The sequence below is a fragment of the Camelina sativa genome, chromosome 9, assembly GCF_000633955.1.
Source record: "Camelina sativa cultivar DH55 chromosome 9, Cs, whole genome shotgun sequence".
In the NCBI taxonomy this organism is placed as follows: Eukaryota; Viridiplantae; Streptophyta; class Magnoliopsida; order Brassicales; family Brassicaceae; genus Camelina; species Camelina sativa.
Window position 1 is genome coordinate 27,688,549 of NC_025693.1, and position 20,369 is coordinate 27,708,917.

The window sequence follows — 20,369 nt, forward strand, 5'->3', positions numbered from 1 at the left end:
TTTTTTTTTTTTGGTATCAATCAAACAACAAAGTTGAGGAAAAATCAAACTTGGGAAAGTTGACCCACATGACACGGCCACACAAACAAACCACTGTCCACTGAGAGAGTCTAAGTAGAGGTCAATATCATGTTTGGTAATGGTAAGATAATTGAATAGGCCGTGTCGATCGAGCCGAATAGAATCCTATGTATATTACAATGTCAACAGTTTCATACATACTCTTTACTTTTTGCATTTGATGTTCTCGGAGATTCTCAACACTCAGATTCAAAATTCTCAATTGTAGTAGGCAAAATAATAGGAAACTTTTAGACAATCACATTCACATAAAAATATTTCATACCAAATGTCATTCTATCCTATAAATATTTTGTATACTCTAATTTTTGTAAGTTAATTTCCACATATTTGTTATATAAAAATAAATGGATATTGCAGGCCCAGCCCAAAACAAATATTAATGTTTCGTGTCTGTTAGCTTTGGTCCACTGACCCTATACGAAATTTTCTTGGCGGTTTAAGTATTCCACGTGTCACATTATAATCTCGTGGATTTAATTGTCTTCTCATCACATAACCGTTCGATTACTAACCATATAACAAAAAACAAATTTACTCGGCACATACGCGGAAAAAAATACAGAAAAAAAAACAAAAAAAAACAAAACGAATCGTTTACTTACCCCTCTTTGAAACCGACGGTGGTCTTTCGTCGCCGGAGAAGATGAAGCAGAGAACGTGGCCTTGTAGATCTGAAGCATCTCGATTCACCTCCTTATCGTTTTTAAAACCTCAAGACAAGGATAAACGCACTAGATTTTCTCCAATCAATAGAGCAACGACGAAGTCAAGCACAAGCACAAGCACAAGCTCTAGGTCTTCTTCTTCTTCGTCGAATGAGTTCGGAGATTTCTCTATGCTACCGTTTGATATACTGATGAAGATCGCTGCGCCGTTTAGTCTTCCGAATCTACAAGCGGCGTCGTCGGTGTGTAAATCGTGGAGAGACGCGTTAAAGCCGTTGAGAGAGTCGATGTTGTTTCTTCGGTGGGGCAAAAAATTCAAGCATGGTCGTGGAGGTGTGCGAGCCAATCTAGACAAGGCTCTTGATTCGTTTTTAAAAGGAGCTGCGCTTGGATCCACGCTCGCCATGGTTGATGCTGGGCTTGTGTATTGGGAAACGGGTGATAAGGATAAAGCTGTGAGTCTCTATCGGAGAGCTGCTGAGCTTGGTGATGCTGTTGGTCAATGTAATTTGGGGATTTCTTATCTTCAAGGTAATGAAACTTAAGTTCCCATGGTTTTGGTGGCTTTGATTTTTATAACCTTCATTGCAATTTTGAGTTGTTCATGATTGATATTGATGTTTTCTGGATTGTGTGGTATATAGAATTTGGATTTGACGAGCTTAGTTACTAATCAAATTGGTAATGGATTGGTGGAGCATTATTCTGAGACATTGGTTGCTTGTATGTGCAGTTGAACCTACAAATCCCAAGGAAGCGATCAAGTGGTTGAGGCAATCTGCAGAGAATGGTTATGTTCGAGCACAGTATCAGTTAGCTCTATGTTTACACCAAGGCCGGGTTGTGCAACCCAATATGGTAGAAGCTGTATGTGCCTTCTTCTGATCCTTTCTTTTTCTTTTAGTTGAGATTTTATATTGTCTTTGTGTGGTGGGGCTGCAATCTTGATTGAAAGTTGCATCTTTTTTTCTGATTCTTCATATTTATGGCTACAACACACTCAGTGGAAAACTGATAATGCTATCTTTGGTCATGTGCGTTAGTTCATATGTGGAAATAGATAATGCTATGCTTGGACATGTGCAGTAGTTCTTGTTTGGAAGCTGATAATGCTATGTTTGGATATGTGCTTTAGTTCATTTGTGGAAATGTTCAGTTTCTGTCTTTATCAACATCTTTATAAAGAATCCATGAAGTTTGCATATAATGATTGGAATTGTTCTTTTTTTTTTTTTTTTTTTNAGTTTCTGTCTTTATCAACATCTTTATAAAGAATCCATGAAGTTTGCATATAATGATTGGAATTGTTCTTTTTTTTTTTTTTTGACAGAGTAAATGGTACCTAAAGGCAGCAGAAGGTGGGTATGTACGAGCAATGTATAATATTTCGCGATGTTACTTGGTTGGAGAAGGCTTACATCAAAACCGCAAGCTAGGAAGCAAATGGATGAAACGTGCAGCTGATCATGGCCATAGTAAAGCTCAGTTTGAACACGGTCTTACTCTGTTTTCGGTAAGAATCTCTATTAGTATCCATAGTTTGCCATGTTGGACCATGAGTGAGTTGATTCGATTTAGAACTGATGAATGTAATTGGGATAATGCAGGAAGGGGCGATGCTGAAAGCTGTACTTTACTTAGAACTCGCTGAACGTGGTGGTGAAACAGCTGCGGGTCACGTCAAGGAAGTTATACACCAACAACTTTCTGCAACTTCTCGTCATCATGCCATTCAACAAGCCAATAACTGGCGTGCTCTACCAGCTACTCGCTGAATCTTCATGTTTTGGTCAAGTGTTGTTATTTATACATGTCTGTAACTTATATTCCACTTTGGCCATGATTCAATTACAAAACCTCATTTCACATTTCGACTTGGATTATATATAATCCAGAGCTGTAATTGGTATTCGAGAAGTGTTCTATCTCTATGCTTTGCAGCTTGAACAGGAGGATCTCTTGCTGACTTAGCTTTTGGGACTTGGGTTTCCAGTATAGAGTCGTGTAGTATATGAATTCTTAAATCCCGAATGAAACGGTCGAGAGAAGCAGATAAATAAAGAACGAGATAAAGCCTTCAGATGTTCTGATTGTATTTTTGATGGGTTTGAGACATTAGTTCTTGTCTTAATATTTTAAGATTTCTTATTATCTAGCTTACGGAAACGAATCCTAAACTAAAAACGATCAGTTTCATCGAATAAGTAGTTCTGTTCATACATTGAAATTGCTGTTGTAAATTGTTAAATGCATTTCCAAAAACTTTAATGGAGACTATTATGCAAAATCACACCATAGCCTCACATATGATATAACCGATCAGATCATACATCATTAAGCTATCAAGATGCTTCTAAACGGATGCGTGCTTTTAAAGACAATCGAATCTAGCTAACCAATTCAAAATTTGACAAGAACAATGCAAAATGACGCAAATGAATCAACACTAACGCAAGTTCTAAAGCTACCAAATTACGAAACCACCACAAATGTGAAACCAAATCTGAATTCGGAATAACAAGCATTTATCAAAATCCAACAAGAGGTTCATAAAACTACTAAACTTTAAAAGAGATCTCTCTCTCTCTCTCTGATCCAAAATCCAAAAGACAACAAAAGATAACAAAACTCCAGAGAAGATTCAAAAACAAAGAGTCAAGCAAATTTTAAAAAATTCACCAAACCTAAGCAGTAAGCACAACAGCGCCACCAGCTTCCTTAATCTTCTTCTCAGCAGTCTTCGAAATGAGCTTCGCCTTCACAACGAACGGCTTGTTCTCTGGCAAATGACCTTTCCCCAAAACCTTGAAGAAACCATGCTGCGTCACATCGATCAACGGAACGTTGTCCTTGGTTGATTTCGCCTTCACGTCTTCAGGTACGAGTGACCAGAGCTTGTCGAGGTTAACGATTGGGCAGAAGAACTTGTTCCTCAGCTTGTGGAAGTACCTCATACCAACTTTACCGAAGTAACCTGGATGGTACTTGTCGAAGAGGATCCTGTGGTGATGCATACCTCCAGCGTTACCACGACCTCCGGGATGCTTACGGTGCTTTCCGATACGTCCATGTCCGGCACTGACGTGACCTCTCTTCTTCCTGTTCTTCTTGAATCTGGTCGTCATTTCCGCCGAATCTGCTACCCTCTCTTCTCTCTCTCACTGCGGCTAGGGTTTCTCTTTAGAAATGATATTTATAAAGACGAAGGTGAGTTTTAGATTTCCTATTTTGCCCCTCTAGGGTTTACACATTTTTATTGGGCTGTAACGTGAAATGGGCCTTTGTATCCAGTTATAATATTTCACATTTTGAGCTGGTGGGGAAACAAACCGTAATCAATATCCGAAGCGAACCAAACTAATATTGTTAAACCGAAATCAAACCGTGATATCCCACTTTTAAGGAGGTTGCTCCCGTGTGCAATGCACTTGAAAACGACATCGTAGAGAGGCAGAGAGATCCTCCATCTACTACCACATGATTGAACCTCCACGCGCCTTTTTCACGCGCCGGTGTTGTTGTTGTTGTGGTTCATGCCTTCGGTGGTGGATCTCCGTGGGTCACACAGCTTCTTGTAGATTGACACGAAGCATCTCTCATACGGTGACGTCTTCTTCTTTCAATTTTCTCGAAACGACGCGTTTCAATTTCGTATCCTGCATTTCATATGAACCAAGGAAAAGCTCTCTGGTGAAGTTTCTTCTTCTTCTTCATCTTAACTCCACCGACCACAAATGGCTCTGCAGGTACTCGGCTGCACGAGCCGACCTATCCGCGTCTCCCTTCACCGTTGTTCTCTTATTTCCACCATCAGTGGCGACATCATCAGAAGGAAGAATCTCCGATTCGTTACGAAATCGAAATTGTCATTCACTCTTCAATCTTCAAGTAGAAAGTATCGTCTTCCTTCGATTAATTGCTCGTCGGTGAACGGAGCAGTAGCGGAAACTGCGGAGTATTACCAAGGAGAAGGAGACAACGTTTCAGTTCCCGAGAGGATTCGGCAGTGTATTGGTTTCCTCCGAACGATTTTACCAGGTGGAAGCTGGTGGAGTTTCACGGATGAGGTTGATGGTAGGTTCATTGCTAAGCCTGTGACTGTTTGGCGTGCGTTGAGTCGGATGTGGGAGCTTGTGGCTGAGGATCGTTGGGTTATCTTCGCTGCGTTTTCAACTCTTATCATAGCTGCGGTGCGTGTTTGTTTCTTCTTCTTAACTTAGTGTGTATAGTGTTGTAGTTTTGGCTATCTTTGCTCTATGATCATGTATTGCAATTACTTCTTGTGGAATTGGATCAGTAAATGTATTGAAGATAGCGTTGTATAACTGTGTGTAGTTGTATAGTTTTAGATAAGGCAGCCATAGAGTTAGTAGTTAGGATCAGAAATCAGAATCTTCCATTTTCTTATGTAATTTCTCTGTTTTGTTTACAGCTTTCAGAGATAACTATTCCGCATTTTTTAACAGCGTCGATCTTCTCGGCACAGAGTGGTGATATCACTGTGTTTCGTCGAAATGTCAAGCTCTTGATTGTGCTTTGTGTTACTTCTGGCATTTGCAGGTCAAGATCTTGTATGGTCAAACGCTTGTCTCTTGTTTTTTTTTGTTTTTTTTCAAGTTGAATGAGAGGGTTACTCTTGTTTTCTGACCACTTGCTCTTTCTTGATATTCTTTTACGAAATATTTCCAGCTAACTCTTTGTTCAACTCATATTTCCAGTGGTATACGAGGATGCTTCTTTGGGATTGCAAATATGATACTTGTGAGTTTAGTTTCCCAGGAATATTCCTCTTAATTTGAAGTTTAATCTACTCATGAATTTTGCTTTCTCTGTAGGTGAAACGAATGAGAGAAACGCTATACTCTACTCTTCTCTTCCAGGTCCTGAAAATTTCTAGTTGGTAGCTCATGTGTATCTTTATTTTTTTTTTGAAATACTCTCGCGGACTTGGCTGGATCTTGCATCAGGATATATCATTTTTCGACTCTCAAACTGTTGGTGACTTGACAAGCAGACTTGGATCGGACTGTCAGCAAGTCTCGAGGGTCATCGGAAATGATCTGAACATGATATTTCGCAATGTTCTTCAGGTCTTCTGCTAAATAATATAATTTCCATCTCGCCTGAAGTGCGCCGTGCATTCTTGATATCTGAATGTATGTTTATCTTCTTTCTTCTAGGGAACAGGGGCATTAATTTATTTGCTGATTTTGTCGTGGCCCCTTGGGTTGTGCACATTGGCAATTTGCTGTACTTTGGCAGCAGTTATGTTCGTTTATGGGATGTAAGATTCTAAAATTACTTTTCTCCCTTTGATTAAGATTTCGAATCTGTAAATATATAATAGGTTATACACCTGGGAAGCTGCAAGTTATACTTAAACCTAGTGGTTTTATGACTGAGGTGGAAAATTAATTTACATCTGGTCATGTTGTAGGTACCAAAAGAAGACAGCGAAGCTAATTCAGGAGATCACAGCGTCTGCAAATGAGGTAGATTGTTCAAGAATTCATATCTCAAGATGTCTTTTATGCAATAAATTGTTTCGTTAATAACTGCTTTGTGATCTTCAAGGTGGCTCAAGAGACATACTCTTTGATGAGAACCGTTCGTGTATATGGGACAGAGAAGCAAGAGTTTAAAAGGTACAATCTGTTACCATGAACAACCTTGAAAGTGTCTCCATTTCTTATATTTTTTCTGGTGAAAATTTTGCGATATTGGCTTTCAAAAACAGGTTCAATCACAGCCAAGTTAAATTTTGACATCGATTTTCTCCCCTTCTGTGGTGCAAAGGTACAATCACTGGCTTCAGAGATTAGCCGATATTAGTTTGAGACAGAGTGCTGCGTATGGTATCTGGAACTGGAGCTTCAACACTCTATACCATGCAACTCAGGTTCCTCCAAATATAACCCCTGGTTTTCTTAACTTTTTCTCTTTCGACTGTTTTTGAGAAGGGCTAATCAAATTCTGGTTCTTCTAGATGGCGATGCTCATTCTAAGAATGTGACACGATTCATCGTTTTCTTCTTTTATAGATTATTGCTGTCCTAGTTGGAGGAATGTCTATCTTAGCTGGTCAAATAACAGCAGAGCAGCTGACAAAGTTTCTGTTGTATAGTGAGTGGTTAATCTATGCTACGTGGTGGGTGGGAGATAATTTATCGTCTTTGATGCAATCAGTTGGAGCGAGTGAAAAGGTCTTTCAGATGATGGATCTCAAGCCAAGTGATCAATTTATAGCAAAAGGTAAGTTTCAATTTTTTTGTTGAAGAGCAGCATATCTTAGAAACATGTTGACCATTTATGAGATTGATGAAAGCGTGAGTTTGGTGATAACCAGCTGATATAACTTTACAATCAAACCCCTCCCAAGATAAACCACCTTGACTTAATCACTTTTGACTTCCTACCTAGAGGCTTCCGGTATTGCTGCGCTCTATACCATGTAACGTATTTTATTTATAAACTGCTGCAGGGACGAGACTGCAGAGACTGACAGGACATATTGAGTTTGTAGATGTGTCTTTCAGCTATCCTTCAAGAGAGGAGGTATTACTGCATTCAAGTGGAATCTATTTTATGATAACCCTTTGCTTCCAGCTTTTCACTTTCGTGCAGATGTCCTCAAACCAGAATTTCTTAATTAGCGAAATCAGTTATTCTATCATTTTTACCAGTATCGTCACAGCTTTATAATCATTTTGATTCTGACTTTCGATTTTTGTACCCATTAGTGTTTGCAAATTAATGGCCAAACATATGGTTGTGCCTTACATTATTGTTGAGTATATTAGAATTCATGCACACACACCATAGAATTTTATGGAGTCTTTTTATGATGTGGATATGGGCCATTGGGGCTCATATTTCAGCTTGTCTTAATAATCATATCATATGTCAATATTTCAGGTGGCGGTGGTACAAAACGTTAACATTTCTGTGCGTCCTGGTGAAGTGGTTGCTATCGTAAGTATATCTCAAAGTAGTTCAATGATGTCAATGCTTTCCTTTAGAAAGTGATATGTGAATAAATTTGTTTTGTTTAGGTTGGTCTAAGTGGCAGTGGCAAAAGCACACTGGTTAATCTTTTGCTGCAACTGTACGAACCAACAAGTGGTCAGGTTGATATTACTCAAACTCAATGTAAAATAACTTTTTAAAGCCTTACTTCCTAAAAGCTGACTCTGTGAATCCCAGATTCTACTCGATGGGGTTCCTTTGAAAGAATTGGATGTCAAGTGGCTAAGGCAAAGAATCGGATACGTGGGGCAGGTTCTCCTCACATCTCTGATACGTGAAATCAAATAAAATTTGATGAATTTCACTTCCACTTTCTAAAGCTGTCGCAATGAAACAGGAACCAAAGCTCTTCCGCACAGACATCGGTTCCAACATCAAGTATGGATGTGATCGAAATATAACGCAAGAAGATATAATATCGGCAGCAAAGCAAGCCTACGCACATGACTTCATCACAGCACTTCCCAGTGGTTACAACACAATTGTTGATGATGATCTACTCAGTGGAGGGCAGAAACAACGGATTGCAATAGCTCGTGCCATCCTTAGAGATCCCAGAATTCTCATCCTCGATGAAGCCACTAGTGCACTTGATGCAGAGAGCGAACACAACGTTAAGGTAACTTCTCAGTTCTCAATCGCCAAAAAGAGAAGTTACTTGGATGCACGAATTCTTAAGCCTTTGTTTTTTTTCCAGGGCGTGCTTCGTTCTATTGGAAACGACGCAGCAACAAAGAGAAGCGTCATAGTGATAGCACACAGGTATCTTTTCATATACAAATCCGAAATCTTCTTCATGTTTTTGATGATCGACTTGTGACAAATTTAACATTTTGTTCCGTCACAGACTTTCGACAATTCAGGCTGCGGATAGAATCGTGGCTATGGACAGTGGACGAGTCGTCGAGGTAAGCCACACTCATTTACTGGTTTCGATAAATTGTATGAAACCATTGAGTCTATGTGATCTTAACTGTTACATTTGTCCACAAAACAGATGGGAAATCACAAAGAACTTTTGAGCAAAGATGGCTTATACGCTAGATTGAACAAGAAACAAGCCGATGCTGTCCTATAAATAGATCCTACACATGCTAAACTGTTCATGAAATAGTCATGATTATGTTTTTGAATGGTCATGACGACGATATGTAATGATGGAAAAAAATTGTATAAAGTTGTAACCATAGATGATAAATTCAGAATTCTTATTTCGCACAAATACTGTTGTTTTTTGTAGTCAGCTTAAACTACCTGCCGTTTCGATATTTACTAAAACACAAGACGAAAATTTAAGGAAACCACTGAAGACGACCTGCAGTTTTAACTTTTCAAGATACATAATTCGATTTCGGTATAATCTGAAAAACGCAGAGTCAAGGACACAAAGACCTTGCTGTTGCTAATGGACGCGTACCAGCCACCGGCTCAGTACATGAGACCACCGCCTCCGACGGATCCTTACCACCAGTACTATCAGCATCAGGCGAGGCCACCGGTTCCTCCTTCTGCGCAGCCCGGTGGTCCTCCTGGATGGTACCCCAGCCAATTTCATAACCCTCACTCACCATCGCCACCACCTCCGCCGCAGTGGGGACCACCTTCGCCGCATTATCCTCAGGGCCAACCTTACCCTTCTTCCGCTTATCCTCCTCACCAGCCGCCCTTCAACGCTGGTGCTAACGGTAACGGTCCTTTTCCTCCTCCTCCTCCGCCTGCCGGTTCGCAAATTCCTCCGCCTTATCCTCAGGCTAATCAGGTTACTCCGTCGTTGGATTTTTATCCTATGTTTCGTTTTCCCCTTATCGAAGTGTTAATTTTCGAATTTGGTTTTGATTTTGCATATTAGGAATGGGGAAATCCAAATTGGGGATATCAACAAGGTCACAGCTCTCAAGGTTCGCTCTCGTTCATCGCCATATATTGTTATTGAATGAATATTAGGGTTTTGGTTTCTGATTATGTCTATGATCGCAGCTAATAGCAACGTCGAGGACTGGGCAGAGAAAGCAAAAGAATGGGCAGCTGCGAACAAGGATCAGCAATCGCAGTCTGCACAGAACCAACCTAGCGGACAACAAGTCTACCAGCAGCAGTACTCTACTCATGGCTATCAAGATGTTCATCAACAGGCAGTTCAAGGAGTAAGCTATCAGCAGCAGTTTCCAGCTCCACCCACAACACAGCCGGAGAGATATCCAAACTATTCAACGGCAAACGAAAGTTTTCCTGGAGGCTCTTCTGCTGGATTTTCCCATCAAGAAAACCTGCCTACTAGTTCTGCAATTCATCAGCAGGAGGTACCTTATAGTTATTCTTCTGTAGCAGGTAACCATTTACTTAGAACATCATTGTAGCTCCTAGTCAAGGTTTCCTTGTAACTTTGAAATTCCGTGGGTGTCTTCACAGTGTATAGTGATGTGCTTGTGTAATATAGAGTTACTTGCTCGCCAGAACAACCATTATATATCCTACGAGTAGATTAACCACTACTGATCACAGTTTTCTCCTTGCATTTTGCTCCCTAAACAAAGTGCCTTAGCCATTTTTGTTGGTCTAGAGATTAGTAACAGTTATTAAGCTAAGCTATTATTACCTTCAAGGCTTAAACTTGTTACTCTGTTTGCAGGTAAAGAAGAGTCTGGAAATACAACACAACATGAGGTGCAGATATCAGTGCCTGATGGAGGGGGACCTGTTCACGCAGGGCAGCATATGCAATATGCATATGGAGATCAAACACCTGCTCAACCTAGTAACCTTAGTGATCAGCCTGTACAGTTTGCTACCAGAGAGAGTTCTGATTATGCTAGTGTTCACAATGCATGGCAGCCTCATGCCGCAACCGGAGTAGTCTACCCTCCAATCCCTTCATCAGTGCCGTCAATTCCTCAGGTACTCTAACAGTGTTTGCTTATTATATCGTTCGTTTTGGTATTATTATGGTGGAGGCAAGTTTGATGTTTACTTTCTTTGCAGCATGACTCATCTATGACTATACCTTCTGTTTCGGGTCATACCATGCCTCCATATGGAAGTTTTCCCCCACCAAATCTCCAGCCTGTTGTACCCCCATATGCTTTTGGCACGAAGCCGCCTCTTCACCCTGTTGCATTCATGGATGACTCATATGCAGCATCATCTGTTCCTCCTAAAAAGGTAAGATGAGTTGTTTCTAATGGAGTTCAGTACCTTTCTTGAATTCTGGCTAATAAGGTGGTTTCCAGGCTCCTGTGCCTAACTGGCTTAAGGACGAATTATTGAAGAAAAAAGCAGATCTTGGAAGGCCTTCTTCAGGGAGTCTTGAGGAGAGGGAATCTATGGATGATGATGTACTTTATAAACCTCCTGCGAAAGCTGATCAGCGTGTCAAAAAAAGCTTCAGCCCCTCTAAATCCTCAGATGAAGAAGAAGAGGATGATGAGGTTTTTTGAACTTTTAATACTGTTTTGTCACTATTCTTTTAGCTGTCTTTGTAATTTAATTTGATCCAGCACCATCACTAAAAATGAATGGTTTGTTCCATGTAGGATGAGATGGATGCAGAGAGAACTACAGCAATCAATATGGAGATAAAGCGTATCTTGACTGAAGTCCTTCTTAAGGTAGGTGACCTGATAGAAATTAAGTGGTTGGTCTATAAACATTTGTCCTGCAACAGTTGACATATGTCTTTTGAACAGGTTACAGATGAATTATTTGATGAAATTGCAACCAAAGTCATTAATGAAGATCAACCAGTATCTAAAGGTTTGTTGTGCCTTGTAGTTTTATTTATGTCATTAATCTGTGGAATTACTCCTGAATCTTACCATATTCTTTGCTGTTATACTGTGCTATTCATCATTGCTTCAGATGATAGTGTACAGTCGTCATCATCCGTTCTCTCCACAGCTGATCCACTCCACAAGGCGTCGGCAAATATTTTGGTCTCGATAGAAGGCGCAAATAAAAAAGCTAGTTCTGGCTCACCAGCAGATGTTCTAGGTCTTGCTAGCTATGCCTCTGATGATGATGATGCTGATACTGATGCTGCTTCTAATGCGGATGCTGATGAAAATGATGGAGTTGAAAGTCTTGGCGTGGTGTCAAGACACGATGGTAGTCAGCAGCCAAGCACTGAGAAACTTCCTGAACCTGAAGAAATGGCCAATACGAAATTGGATCCAGAAGTTGAAGTCAATGCTAATTCCGGCAAGAACAGTAAGTCAGACTTGGAGGATTATTCTCAGGTGCTAGGCTCCAGAAGAAAAGATGATGACGCTGGTAGTATCAAAATATCAGACGTAAGCGCGAGCTCTGGACTTGATGATACTTCAGGAAGCAAAAGAAAGCATCCTGACAGAACTGATAGTGAAAAAGATGCAATAGTAGATGAACCTCGCAGGAAGAATTGTGGCTTGAAATCAGATTGCAACCTTCATCAGGATAATAATAAAACTTATGGGAAAGACTTGTGTGACGATTTGAGTAAGGATGGAAGTAGAACATATGAAACGAATAGTGGGAAAGAGAAGGTAGATTCTCAGAATGGCTCAAAAGATAGAATGAAGCAGGGTGACATAAAGTCAGCAGAGAAAGTTAAATGTGTTGAATCAAATAAAAAATCTACTGATACCCATGTAAAGAAGGACTCAAGGGAGGTAGAGAGGCCTCACAGAACTAATTCTAAGGAAGACCGGGGTAAAAAAAGGGAGAAGGAAGAAGAAAGGTCAGGACACAGGCGGGCTGAAGACTCGAGCAAGGACAAAAGAAGACGTTCTCCAACCAGTAATGGATCCTCTGATAATTCGACCAGGTGGCATAGGATGTTCAACATTAAGTTTCTCTGTCCGCTTGTTTTGTCTAATGCTATTTCTCACTATTTGCGATGATTTCTTATTACCTTTCTCCAGGAAGTCCCGTTCTAGAAGAAGGAATGTATCGCCATCTCCTGTGAGGTCCAGAAGAAAACGGTCTTCTCCGTCCAGTGATGAATCTTCTGATGATGCAAGAAGGTGACAATAGAGTGTTGAACTTTTGAATTTTGTCTTCGCGCTTCTTTTGTCTAATGCCTAACGATCTTGTGTCTCTCTTCAGGAAGTCTTCTTCAAGAAGAAGGAATCGGTCACCATCTCCTGGAAAGTCCAGAAGAAGGTATAGCTTTTCTAAACTATTAGCAATATGAGATAGATCACTGGTGTTTCTATATATGTTTGTTAGTCTATATTAGCACTATAGGCTCTGAAAGTTAAAGAAGTATTGAAAGCAAAAAAGTATGACAAAAGACAATGGGTAAGCAAAAAAGCAGACAAGCTAGTCTGAAACTCACCACAAAAAGTATCATATATGTTTTGATTGTATAGACAAGTTTCTTCGCGGTCACCACATAGCAAGCATTCTCAGCACAAGCACACTCTCTACTCTTCTCATGACAAATCCAGGTATGCATTCTATGTTTCTTCTGTCTCAACAGGTGGCTAAAGCTGGATTAAAACCCGAAAGAGTGTGCTATATATCTCCAGTTTATTCGATAGAACTCACTCAAACCTGATTTGTTTGTACAGGTCAAAGCGGTCAAGATCAAGATCAAGATCCAGATCCCCCCACAGGCGCCATCGTGCTAAATGAACACTCTAGCAAACTGGTCAGAGACCATATCCGGGACAATGCTGTGCACAGACTTGGGATAATGCACTGGATGGACGTCAATATAACCAAGAACTGTAAAGCCACCGGTTCGTGAGCATTGTAAAACCGCTCTTTCCTTGGTTCTAGAAGAAGAAATATCAAAAGATTTTTGACTGCTTTGTTGAGTTGTTTTGAATATTGTTGGTTTGTTGTTAAGCGTTACTTTGTTTCTTATCGTCCCTCAAGGTCCTTATTACATCTCACATTATTTATGAAATCGTATATAGGAATGAAGTTTTAATATTTTGAACTAAATAAGACCAAAATAAAAGGAAAAATTAGTGACACATTTTCTGAAGTGAATTTGTCAAATATAAGTGACTCAGTTAAGTTGACGAATTGGTCAGTGAGTGTCGGTATCGTTAGGCGAATCTGCACGAGTTAAGAAAATTCAGAAGCCTAAAAAAGTTTTACTTTTGTGGGAAAGAAGAAGAAGAGAGAGATGTTGAAATCTTGAAAACAATTTCTTGAAGATGACGAAAAGCGTTCACATGTCTTCTTCTTCTTCTTCTTCTTCTTCTTCTTCCCCCTTTCTCCCCGCCGGCATTCCGCTTCCAAAACTTTGGTATTTCTCCATTTTCTTCTCTTTTCCGTTAAAGCTCCATTTTTTTTTTCCTCCTTTTTATTTTCTTTCTTCTCTCTTCATTCTCAACTCTTCTTCATTTGATATCCCATGAAGCTTAAGGTTCTGTTCTCACTTGTTTCTCTTTTACTCCTCATTTTTAGAGATCTTTGTGTTTCAATCTCTGAAAAGTTTTTAACTTTTGATTTAAAATCTTACTAAACAGGGTCTTCGAGCTGGATTGTTGTCTGTTTGGCTATCTGGGTTTCTCCTAATCGCTCTCTCCTTCTACGGCACTCAGCTTCTATCCCCTTCTTCTCTCGATGGCCCTTTCAGATACTCTTCCCGTTCCATTACTGCTCCTCCTCCAAGAATCACCATTTTCACTGCTCTCCGTAGCAGCTCCTCCTTGGATGAACATAGCCAAGCTTTATTAGCTATTCGTTCATGGCTCGCTTTGTCTTCCCAAGTCACTGTGGTATTATTCTCTCCTTCTTCTGATTCTTCCTTCACCGACAAATTTGGTTCCCATCTTCTTCTTGATTCCACCATTGATTTCACGTAAGCTCTCTCTTCTATTCCCACTCCATTTGTTTCTTTGTTGCCTTTGAGTGAATTTTTTTAGTGTTAGATTATGAAAAGGATAGATTTTGGAGCTATTTGACATCTCGTTTGTTTGTTTGAACTGTGTTAGGTTTCTTGGTACTCCATTTTTACACTCGATGCTGGCGAGAAGTGAAGCTTATCAATCTGATATAGCTGTTCTGATGGATCCAGAGACTGTTTTGCTGCCAGATTTCATATCTGCTTTGAGTTTTGCTCACCAGCTTGATCGTGACTGGCTTCTCCTTTCTTCATCAGTGAGTATTCCTAGTTTCCCGTTCAACTGGGACAACACAGGACATTTTTGGCGACAGGGGAATGGTAAAAGGGTGAGATTCGGAGAGGTATGGTGGAAACTTTTTTTGTACTTGTTGATGATAATCTGATCTAATCCTCCCTTAATCAAATTCATCATGTCAACAGTTGCAGAAGATGATAAGCTTGCGAAGTTGGCAATCAAATTCTAGCGAAAGCAAAACGATTTTGGCATGGAACAACGTCGATGTGCCCTTGTACTGTGGAGTGCTTCCACCATTTTTGTATCAAAGAGGAACTTATAATCAATGGATCATTAACGAGGCCATGTCATGTAAAAGAAGGTTTGTGTTTGATGCCACTTCCACCATATCGAGCTTTTACTTAGGCAATGAAGACAATAGGAGTGATAATAATGTCTCAGAACCGAAAACAAGAAAATGGGAATATATAGGAAACTCCCAACTGGGGCAGCTCTACGGGTCATTGTTTTCTAAGTCTTTTACTCTACCTAAGCTTTTGAAGTGCAACAAGCACTATATGTTCGTTAACTCTTCAGATCGTTCTGTTGATCTGTCTATACTGGAAGGAAAGAGTTTAGGATTTCGTAGGCGAGAGAAGATCTCAGCTTGTATCAGTAGAACTAAATCACGAAGCTTGAAATTAGATTTAGCACAGAAGAAAGATGAGGCAGTGCCACTATTCAAGTTTCCTTTTGACCTGCAGTCTCTTCTCCCATTAGTTGCAGACAAGAACAGAACTGTTGTTCTTTCAATTGCTGGGTATAGTTATAAGGACATGCTGATGAGTTGGGTCTGCAGATTACGCCGCCTCAAAGTTCCAAATTTCTTAGTTTGTGCCCTTGATGATGAAACTTATCAGTTTTCTATATTGCAGGTAACTAAAAAAGAAAAGTCTCTTGCTTTTGCTTCTTAGTACATTAAAGTGATCATAGGGTCAATAGAGAGTTTATGATCAGTTGGTGTTGTTGCAGGGTCTGCCAGTTTTCATTGATCCGTATGCTCCTAAGAACATTAGCTTCAATGACTGCCACTTTGGATCAAAGTGTTTCCAGAGAGTGACCAAAGTTAAGTCAAGAACAGTTTTGAAGATACTGAAGCTGGGATATAATGTTCTATTGAGCGATGTAGATGTATATTGGTTCAGAAACCCGTTGCCTCTGCTTCAATCTTTCGGTCCTTCTGTTCTTGCTGCACAATCCGATGAATACAACACAACAGGTGAATGATGATGACCTGATCAATTGGACCAAAGCTTCTTTTGAATGCTAATGAATTGGTTTTATGTTTGATTTTTTGCAGTACCTATAAACCGACCAAGACGCTTAAACTCGGGATTCTACTTTGCACGTTCTGATGCTCCGACGATAGCAGCAATGGAGAAAGTGGTGAAGCATGCTGCAACCTCCGGTCTATCAGAGCAGCCTAGCTTCTACGACACTTTATGTGGAGTAGGTGGAGTTTATCGCTTAGGAGACGATAGATGTCTTGAACCAGAGACAAACCTGACCGTTCAGTTCTTGGACAGAGAGCTATTCCCAAACGGAGCTTACGGAGATCTATGGCTAAAGGAAGACGTGAGAGCAGAATGCGAGAAGAAGCATTGCTTCGTTCTGCACAACAACTGGATCAGTGGGAGACTGAAGAAACTTGAACGCCAAATGATGAGAGGTCTCTGGGAATATGACGCATCCATGAGGATGTGTGTGTAGAGAGGTACTAAGGATTATTATACACGTTAGATGAGGCATACAAAGGCTCTTAGTATTAGATATAAGTTATACAAAAATTGTGTTTATTTATTGCTTTGTTTATGAAAGATAGTTTTAGGCATATGATGAACTTGTAAACTTCAAATATTGTTGGCAGAACAGAGATCAAAGAATATAACTGATTTTTGTTTAAATTGTACTTTCCATGTTAATATGTTCTCAGCTTTAAAAGGCAAAATGTTTATGTTCTCAGCCACTCTCGAATATCTTGGAATAGAAAAACACATTAACAAATAAGTGTTGCTGTCTTTTTCGTATGATGATGATTTTAGTCGATCAGAGTGCTCTGAATTACGTGGCTAAGTACAGTATCATCACTTTGTTTTTGGTACGTAGGGTCACTGTTTCAGTATATCACAAAGTCTATTGATGAAAGACCTAACGATTGGGTTCCCATCATTTTCTCATATTAAGGTATTTTTAGGAGGACTCTACAACGTCATTTATATATTTATTACATATTAAAAAAAAATACATATATCTCCTCTTATAATATATCTCCTCAATTAGAAATATCAAGAATATTTACGATATTGCAAAGCTTTCATGGTCGATCGTTGTGGACTTTTCAAGGGACCGGTTGCACAAGACAATACCTATATGAAAGGAAAGAAAAAGATATATAAGGACATGGGAAAATATCTAAAATTTTACTGTACCACTGAAAATGATATCTTCTTTTTAACCATACATGAGAAGAAGAATCTTAGTAATAGTGTGTACTGATATCAAACAAACATCATCAGAAAGTGGGTTACAAACACACAAACATGTACATTTGTCTGCATATCTGATATTTGTCGTAAGTTGTAACTTTACATGTGTGTATTCATTTACATCACTGTCTTCATGAAATTATTTGCTTCCCTTGTAAGTAAAATCTATGGACATTCAAAATTAACGTCGGTCGAGAGTCGTCGAGACCGGTTAACTGTAAACAGTGTTGTATTGGTTCTTTTCGATTCCTTCCAACTCCACTTGTCTTATACCACGCGTCAAAAATTGGAATATGAGATAACCTTTTTTTCTTTTATGACTCACTTTTTTCTTTTAGATTCAAAGAATATTCCCAAAGAAAAAAAAATTACGTCGGCCAAATTTTTTATTTTTCGATTTAAACTTCTTTAATAAATTACGTGACACACAAAAGAAAAGAAAAAGAGAATAAATCATTACCCTTTTGTAATTTACGCTTTTTTCACACTCTTTTGGAAAACTCTCTATATATAGCACATGAGTATTAATGTTGTTTTGGCTTCAAGAAAAGTTTATACAACAAGAAGTTACATAACTTATAACATCCTCCTACTCCGAGCTTGCATTAAAATAGTGGATATGGTCCCGTCAAAGTCAACCACCGTCAAATTCCTATGTAGCTACGGCGGTAGAATCACCCCACGTTATCCCGACGGCAAACTCCGTTACCACGGTGGCGATACACGTGTCCTCTCCGTCACTCGCTCCGTATCCTTCACCGGTTAGTAGTTTTAATTCACTTTCTTCTTTTTTCCAGTTTCATAATTCTGTTTCGACTCTTCTCTAATAAAAAGCATGGTTTAATTTTAAAACAGAGCTAGCTAGTAAGATCAGCGCGGTCTGTGGTATGACTGTAAGTACTCTCCGGTGTCAGTTACCAACGGATGACCTCGACGCGCTTGTAACCGTAACATCCGACGAGGATCTAAACAATCTCATGGAGGAATACGATCTTGCTTCAATGACGCCGGTTAAGATCCGCGTCTTCCTCTCTCCGCTAAAATCAATGACGAAGACCTCGTCTCCTACATCTTCAAATGCGTCTTCGTCTTCGTCAAAATCATCACGCTCTCGTTCTCCTACGTCGTCGACGTCGCCAACTAAAGAAACGTGTCCAAGTTGTGTAGAGAGAACGATGCGTAACAATGGATGTTACGTTCGTAGGAGTCCAAGCCATAACCAATTCTATCAATCTCATCAACAATTGAAATAATCAACAAATGGTATATACTGAGAGGATCAGTTTCGTATTAGCCAATAGATAACATTATGTGTGGTGGCTCTGTTACATTTTTCATTTTTTTGTGAAGCTCCAATTAGTATAATCCACGTGTAAAGTGAATGATGATATTTTTTCTTCCTTTTCGCGCTGTATCTTTTTTTTTTCAGATATTTTCTTGTTATAATAAACCAAATTTTATTTAATTTGGTTTAAGGTTAAATCGACCCGGTTTAAAAAGCCCCAGTACTTGAAGCTTATATACATTACCTCTGTGTTCCTACTTCGTTTCTAACTTTCTATGCATCTGCGTATTCTAGATGATGATGGCGTTGTTGATTCTAATCCTTATATTTATAGTTGTTTTGTTTTCTTTGTACCGTTTTCTTATCAAGTTTCGCCGTTTTCGAAGTTAAAAACCCGGTGAAAGCCTTTTCCAAAGTTTATCTCGGAAGAAGGCTTTTGTCTATCGACAATACGAAACTACTAGTCTACAACTACTAGCTCCAAAGTCTTGGGTGTTTGTTGGTCCAATCCACTACTAGTGGCTCTTCATATCATCGGGATTTTCTTCCGGTGTGAATGATCACTTCGGGGAACGGCGGATATGTTTGTCGGGGATTTCGTCTTGTCCTCACTTTGACACACACGTGGCTGGTTGTTTCACCTTGTGCGTGTTACTTCTAGACGTCACACGTGGTATGGGTCAGCTGCCTGCGTCTGTACTCTCTATCCCACGTTGCGTTTGTATAATGTTTTTTTTGGTTAAGTATATGTATTGTAGTGTCTCAGCGATTAGTATGTTTTGTAGTATAAAATAACTACTATTTAATAAATATATATTGTCTACTCTTTTTTAGTTTTCTTTGTTTTTTACCAAAATATTGTCTACTCTTTTTTTTATACTAGATTTCGAAGATAATTTTTCATTAGGTATGCGTAATGCATCCTATGATAGTAGTCTGCATTGCAAAAGATAAAATATGGGAACTTTAATAGTTAAGGTGAACAGTTCCACTTTTTTTTTATGTGTAGCAAGGTTAGTTAATCTTTAAATCAAATTTGTGTTTATTTATAAGGTATATGCACTGAATAGCACAATTCTAGAGAGAAATTAAGAAATTACCATTTGACCAAATAGTATTCAAACTATACAGTAAATTTGCCTTCATCTTCTCCATAATACCTTTTTTTTTTTTTTTTGGATTCAAGGACACAACAACCTTCGTTTATGTTCATCTTCATCACTTACCTTTTTTCTTCTTTGTTTCTTACCATTAATTCAAAAATTTTAATTAACTTTGATTCTTCATTCTCCAACTACTTTTGATTCTTCACTTTTTTACTTCTTCCATGTCATTAAGAATAGTGTCATTCTAACTCTCTGCATATATATGTGTGTCTTTTCCTTTCAACAGCTAAAAATTTTCAATTTTATTTTACTGAATCTTAAATTTTCTTGGAATCTCCGTTTGTAACATGTATCTTTATTTGTATTACACATTCTTTATTAAGATCACACATAACTTTTTGAAAATACATGAATTTTGTGTCAAAAACACATGATTTCTCTAAGTAATACATTTATTATTTTTCTATGATATGCTATTTTTATTAAATAACGTATTTTTTCATAGAATACAGTATGTTGATATATTTTTTATCTTTTGTTTGAAGACAGTTTTGATTTTTCATATCACTAAAAAATAGTAGTTTCCAATTTTTTATGACTCAGTG

General features: G+C 38.9%; 6 protein-coding genes across 8 annotated transcripts; 5 read left to right on the forward strand and 1 right to left on the reverse strand.

Moving 5' to 3' along the window:
* Positions 620-2,658, forward strand: LOC104712609 (F-box protein At1g70590). Its single transcript, XM_010429537.2, has 4 exons — positions 620-1,280; positions 1,483-1,616; positions 2,080-2,262; positions 2,357-2,658. The coding sequence occupies exons 1-4, from the start codon at positions 728-730 to the stop codon at positions 2,522-2,524; spliced, it is 1,038 nt and encodes a 345-aa protein (XP_010427839.1). The 5' UTR covers positions 620-727; the 3' UTR covers positions 2,525-2,658.
* On the reverse strand, positions 3,238-3,927 carry LOC104712611 (60S ribosomal protein L27a-3). The gene has a single exon (XM_010429538.2). It carries the CDS (start codon positions 3,872-3,874, stop codon positions 3,434-3,436), a length of 441 nt encoding a protein of 146 aa, XP_010427840.1. The 5' UTR covers positions 3,875-3,927; the 3' UTR covers positions 3,238-3,433.
* Positions 4,268-9,014, forward strand: LOC104712612 (ABC transporter B family member 26, chloroplastic). Its single transcript, XM_010429539.2, has 18 exons — positions 4,268-4,939; positions 5,182-5,309; positions 5,468-5,510; positions 5,585-5,629; positions 5,717-5,839; positions 5,930-6,033; positions 6,187-6,241; positions 6,324-6,394; positions 6,546-6,648; positions 6,791-7,001; positions 7,231-7,304; positions 7,665-7,721; positions 7,802-7,876; positions 7,953-8,027; positions 8,113-8,394; positions 8,473-8,537; positions 8,623-8,683; positions 8,773-9,014. The coding sequence occupies exons 1-18, from the start codon at positions 4,484-4,486 to the stop codon at positions 8,851-8,853; spliced, it is 2,109 nt and encodes a 702-aa protein (XP_010427841.1). The 5' UTR covers positions 4,268-4,483; the 3' UTR covers positions 8,854-9,014.
* On the forward strand, positions 9,103-13,690 carry LOC104712613 (serine/arginine-rich splicing factor 4-like). Of its 2 annotated transcripts, XM_010429540.2 has the most exons (13): positions 9,103-9,534; positions 9,625-9,673; positions 9,753-10,103; positions 10,405-10,670; positions 10,755-10,934; positions 11,003-11,200; positions 11,306-11,380; positions 11,459-11,525; positions 11,631-12,573; positions 12,671-12,772; positions 12,855-12,911; positions 13,121-13,198; positions 13,322-13,690. In XM_010429540.2, the coding sequence occupies exons 1-13, from the start codon at positions 9,181-9,183 to the stop codon at positions 13,383-13,385; spliced, it is 2,784 nt and encodes a 927-aa protein (XP_010427842.1). In that variant the 5' UTR covers positions 9,103-9,180; the 3' UTR covers positions 13,386-13,690. The 2 variants fall into 2 exon arrangements, with proteins under 2 accessions (XP_010427842.1, XP_019084951.1); XM_019229406.1 differs by lacking the exons at positions 9,103-9,534; positions 9,625-9,673 and having other exon boundaries at positions 9,831-10,075.
* On the forward strand, positions 13,800-16,783 carry LOC104712614 (beta-arabinofuranosyltransferase RAY1-like). Of its 2 annotated transcripts, none has more exons than XM_010429542.2 (6): positions 13,800-14,130; positions 14,234-14,568; positions 14,702-14,954; positions 15,034-15,762; positions 15,860-16,106; positions 16,188-16,783. In XM_010429542.2, the coding sequence occupies exons 1-6, from the start codon at positions 14,119-14,121 to the stop codon at positions 16,595-16,597; spliced, it is 1,986 nt and encodes a 661-aa protein (XP_010427844.1). In that variant the 5' UTR covers positions 13,800-14,118; the 3' UTR covers positions 16,598-16,783. The 2 variants fall into 2 exon arrangements, with proteins under 2 accessions (XP_010427844.1, XP_010427846.1); XM_010429544.2 differs by having other exon boundaries at positions 13,907-14,010.
* On the forward strand, positions 17,846-18,898 carry LOC104712615. The gene is made up of 2 exons (XM_010429545.2): positions 17,846-18,134; positions 18,229-18,898. Exons 1-2 carry the CDS (start codon positions 17,891-17,893, stop codon positions 18,624-18,626), a joined length of 642 nt encoding a protein of 213 aa, XP_010427847.2. The 5' UTR covers positions 17,846-17,890; the 3' UTR covers positions 18,627-18,898.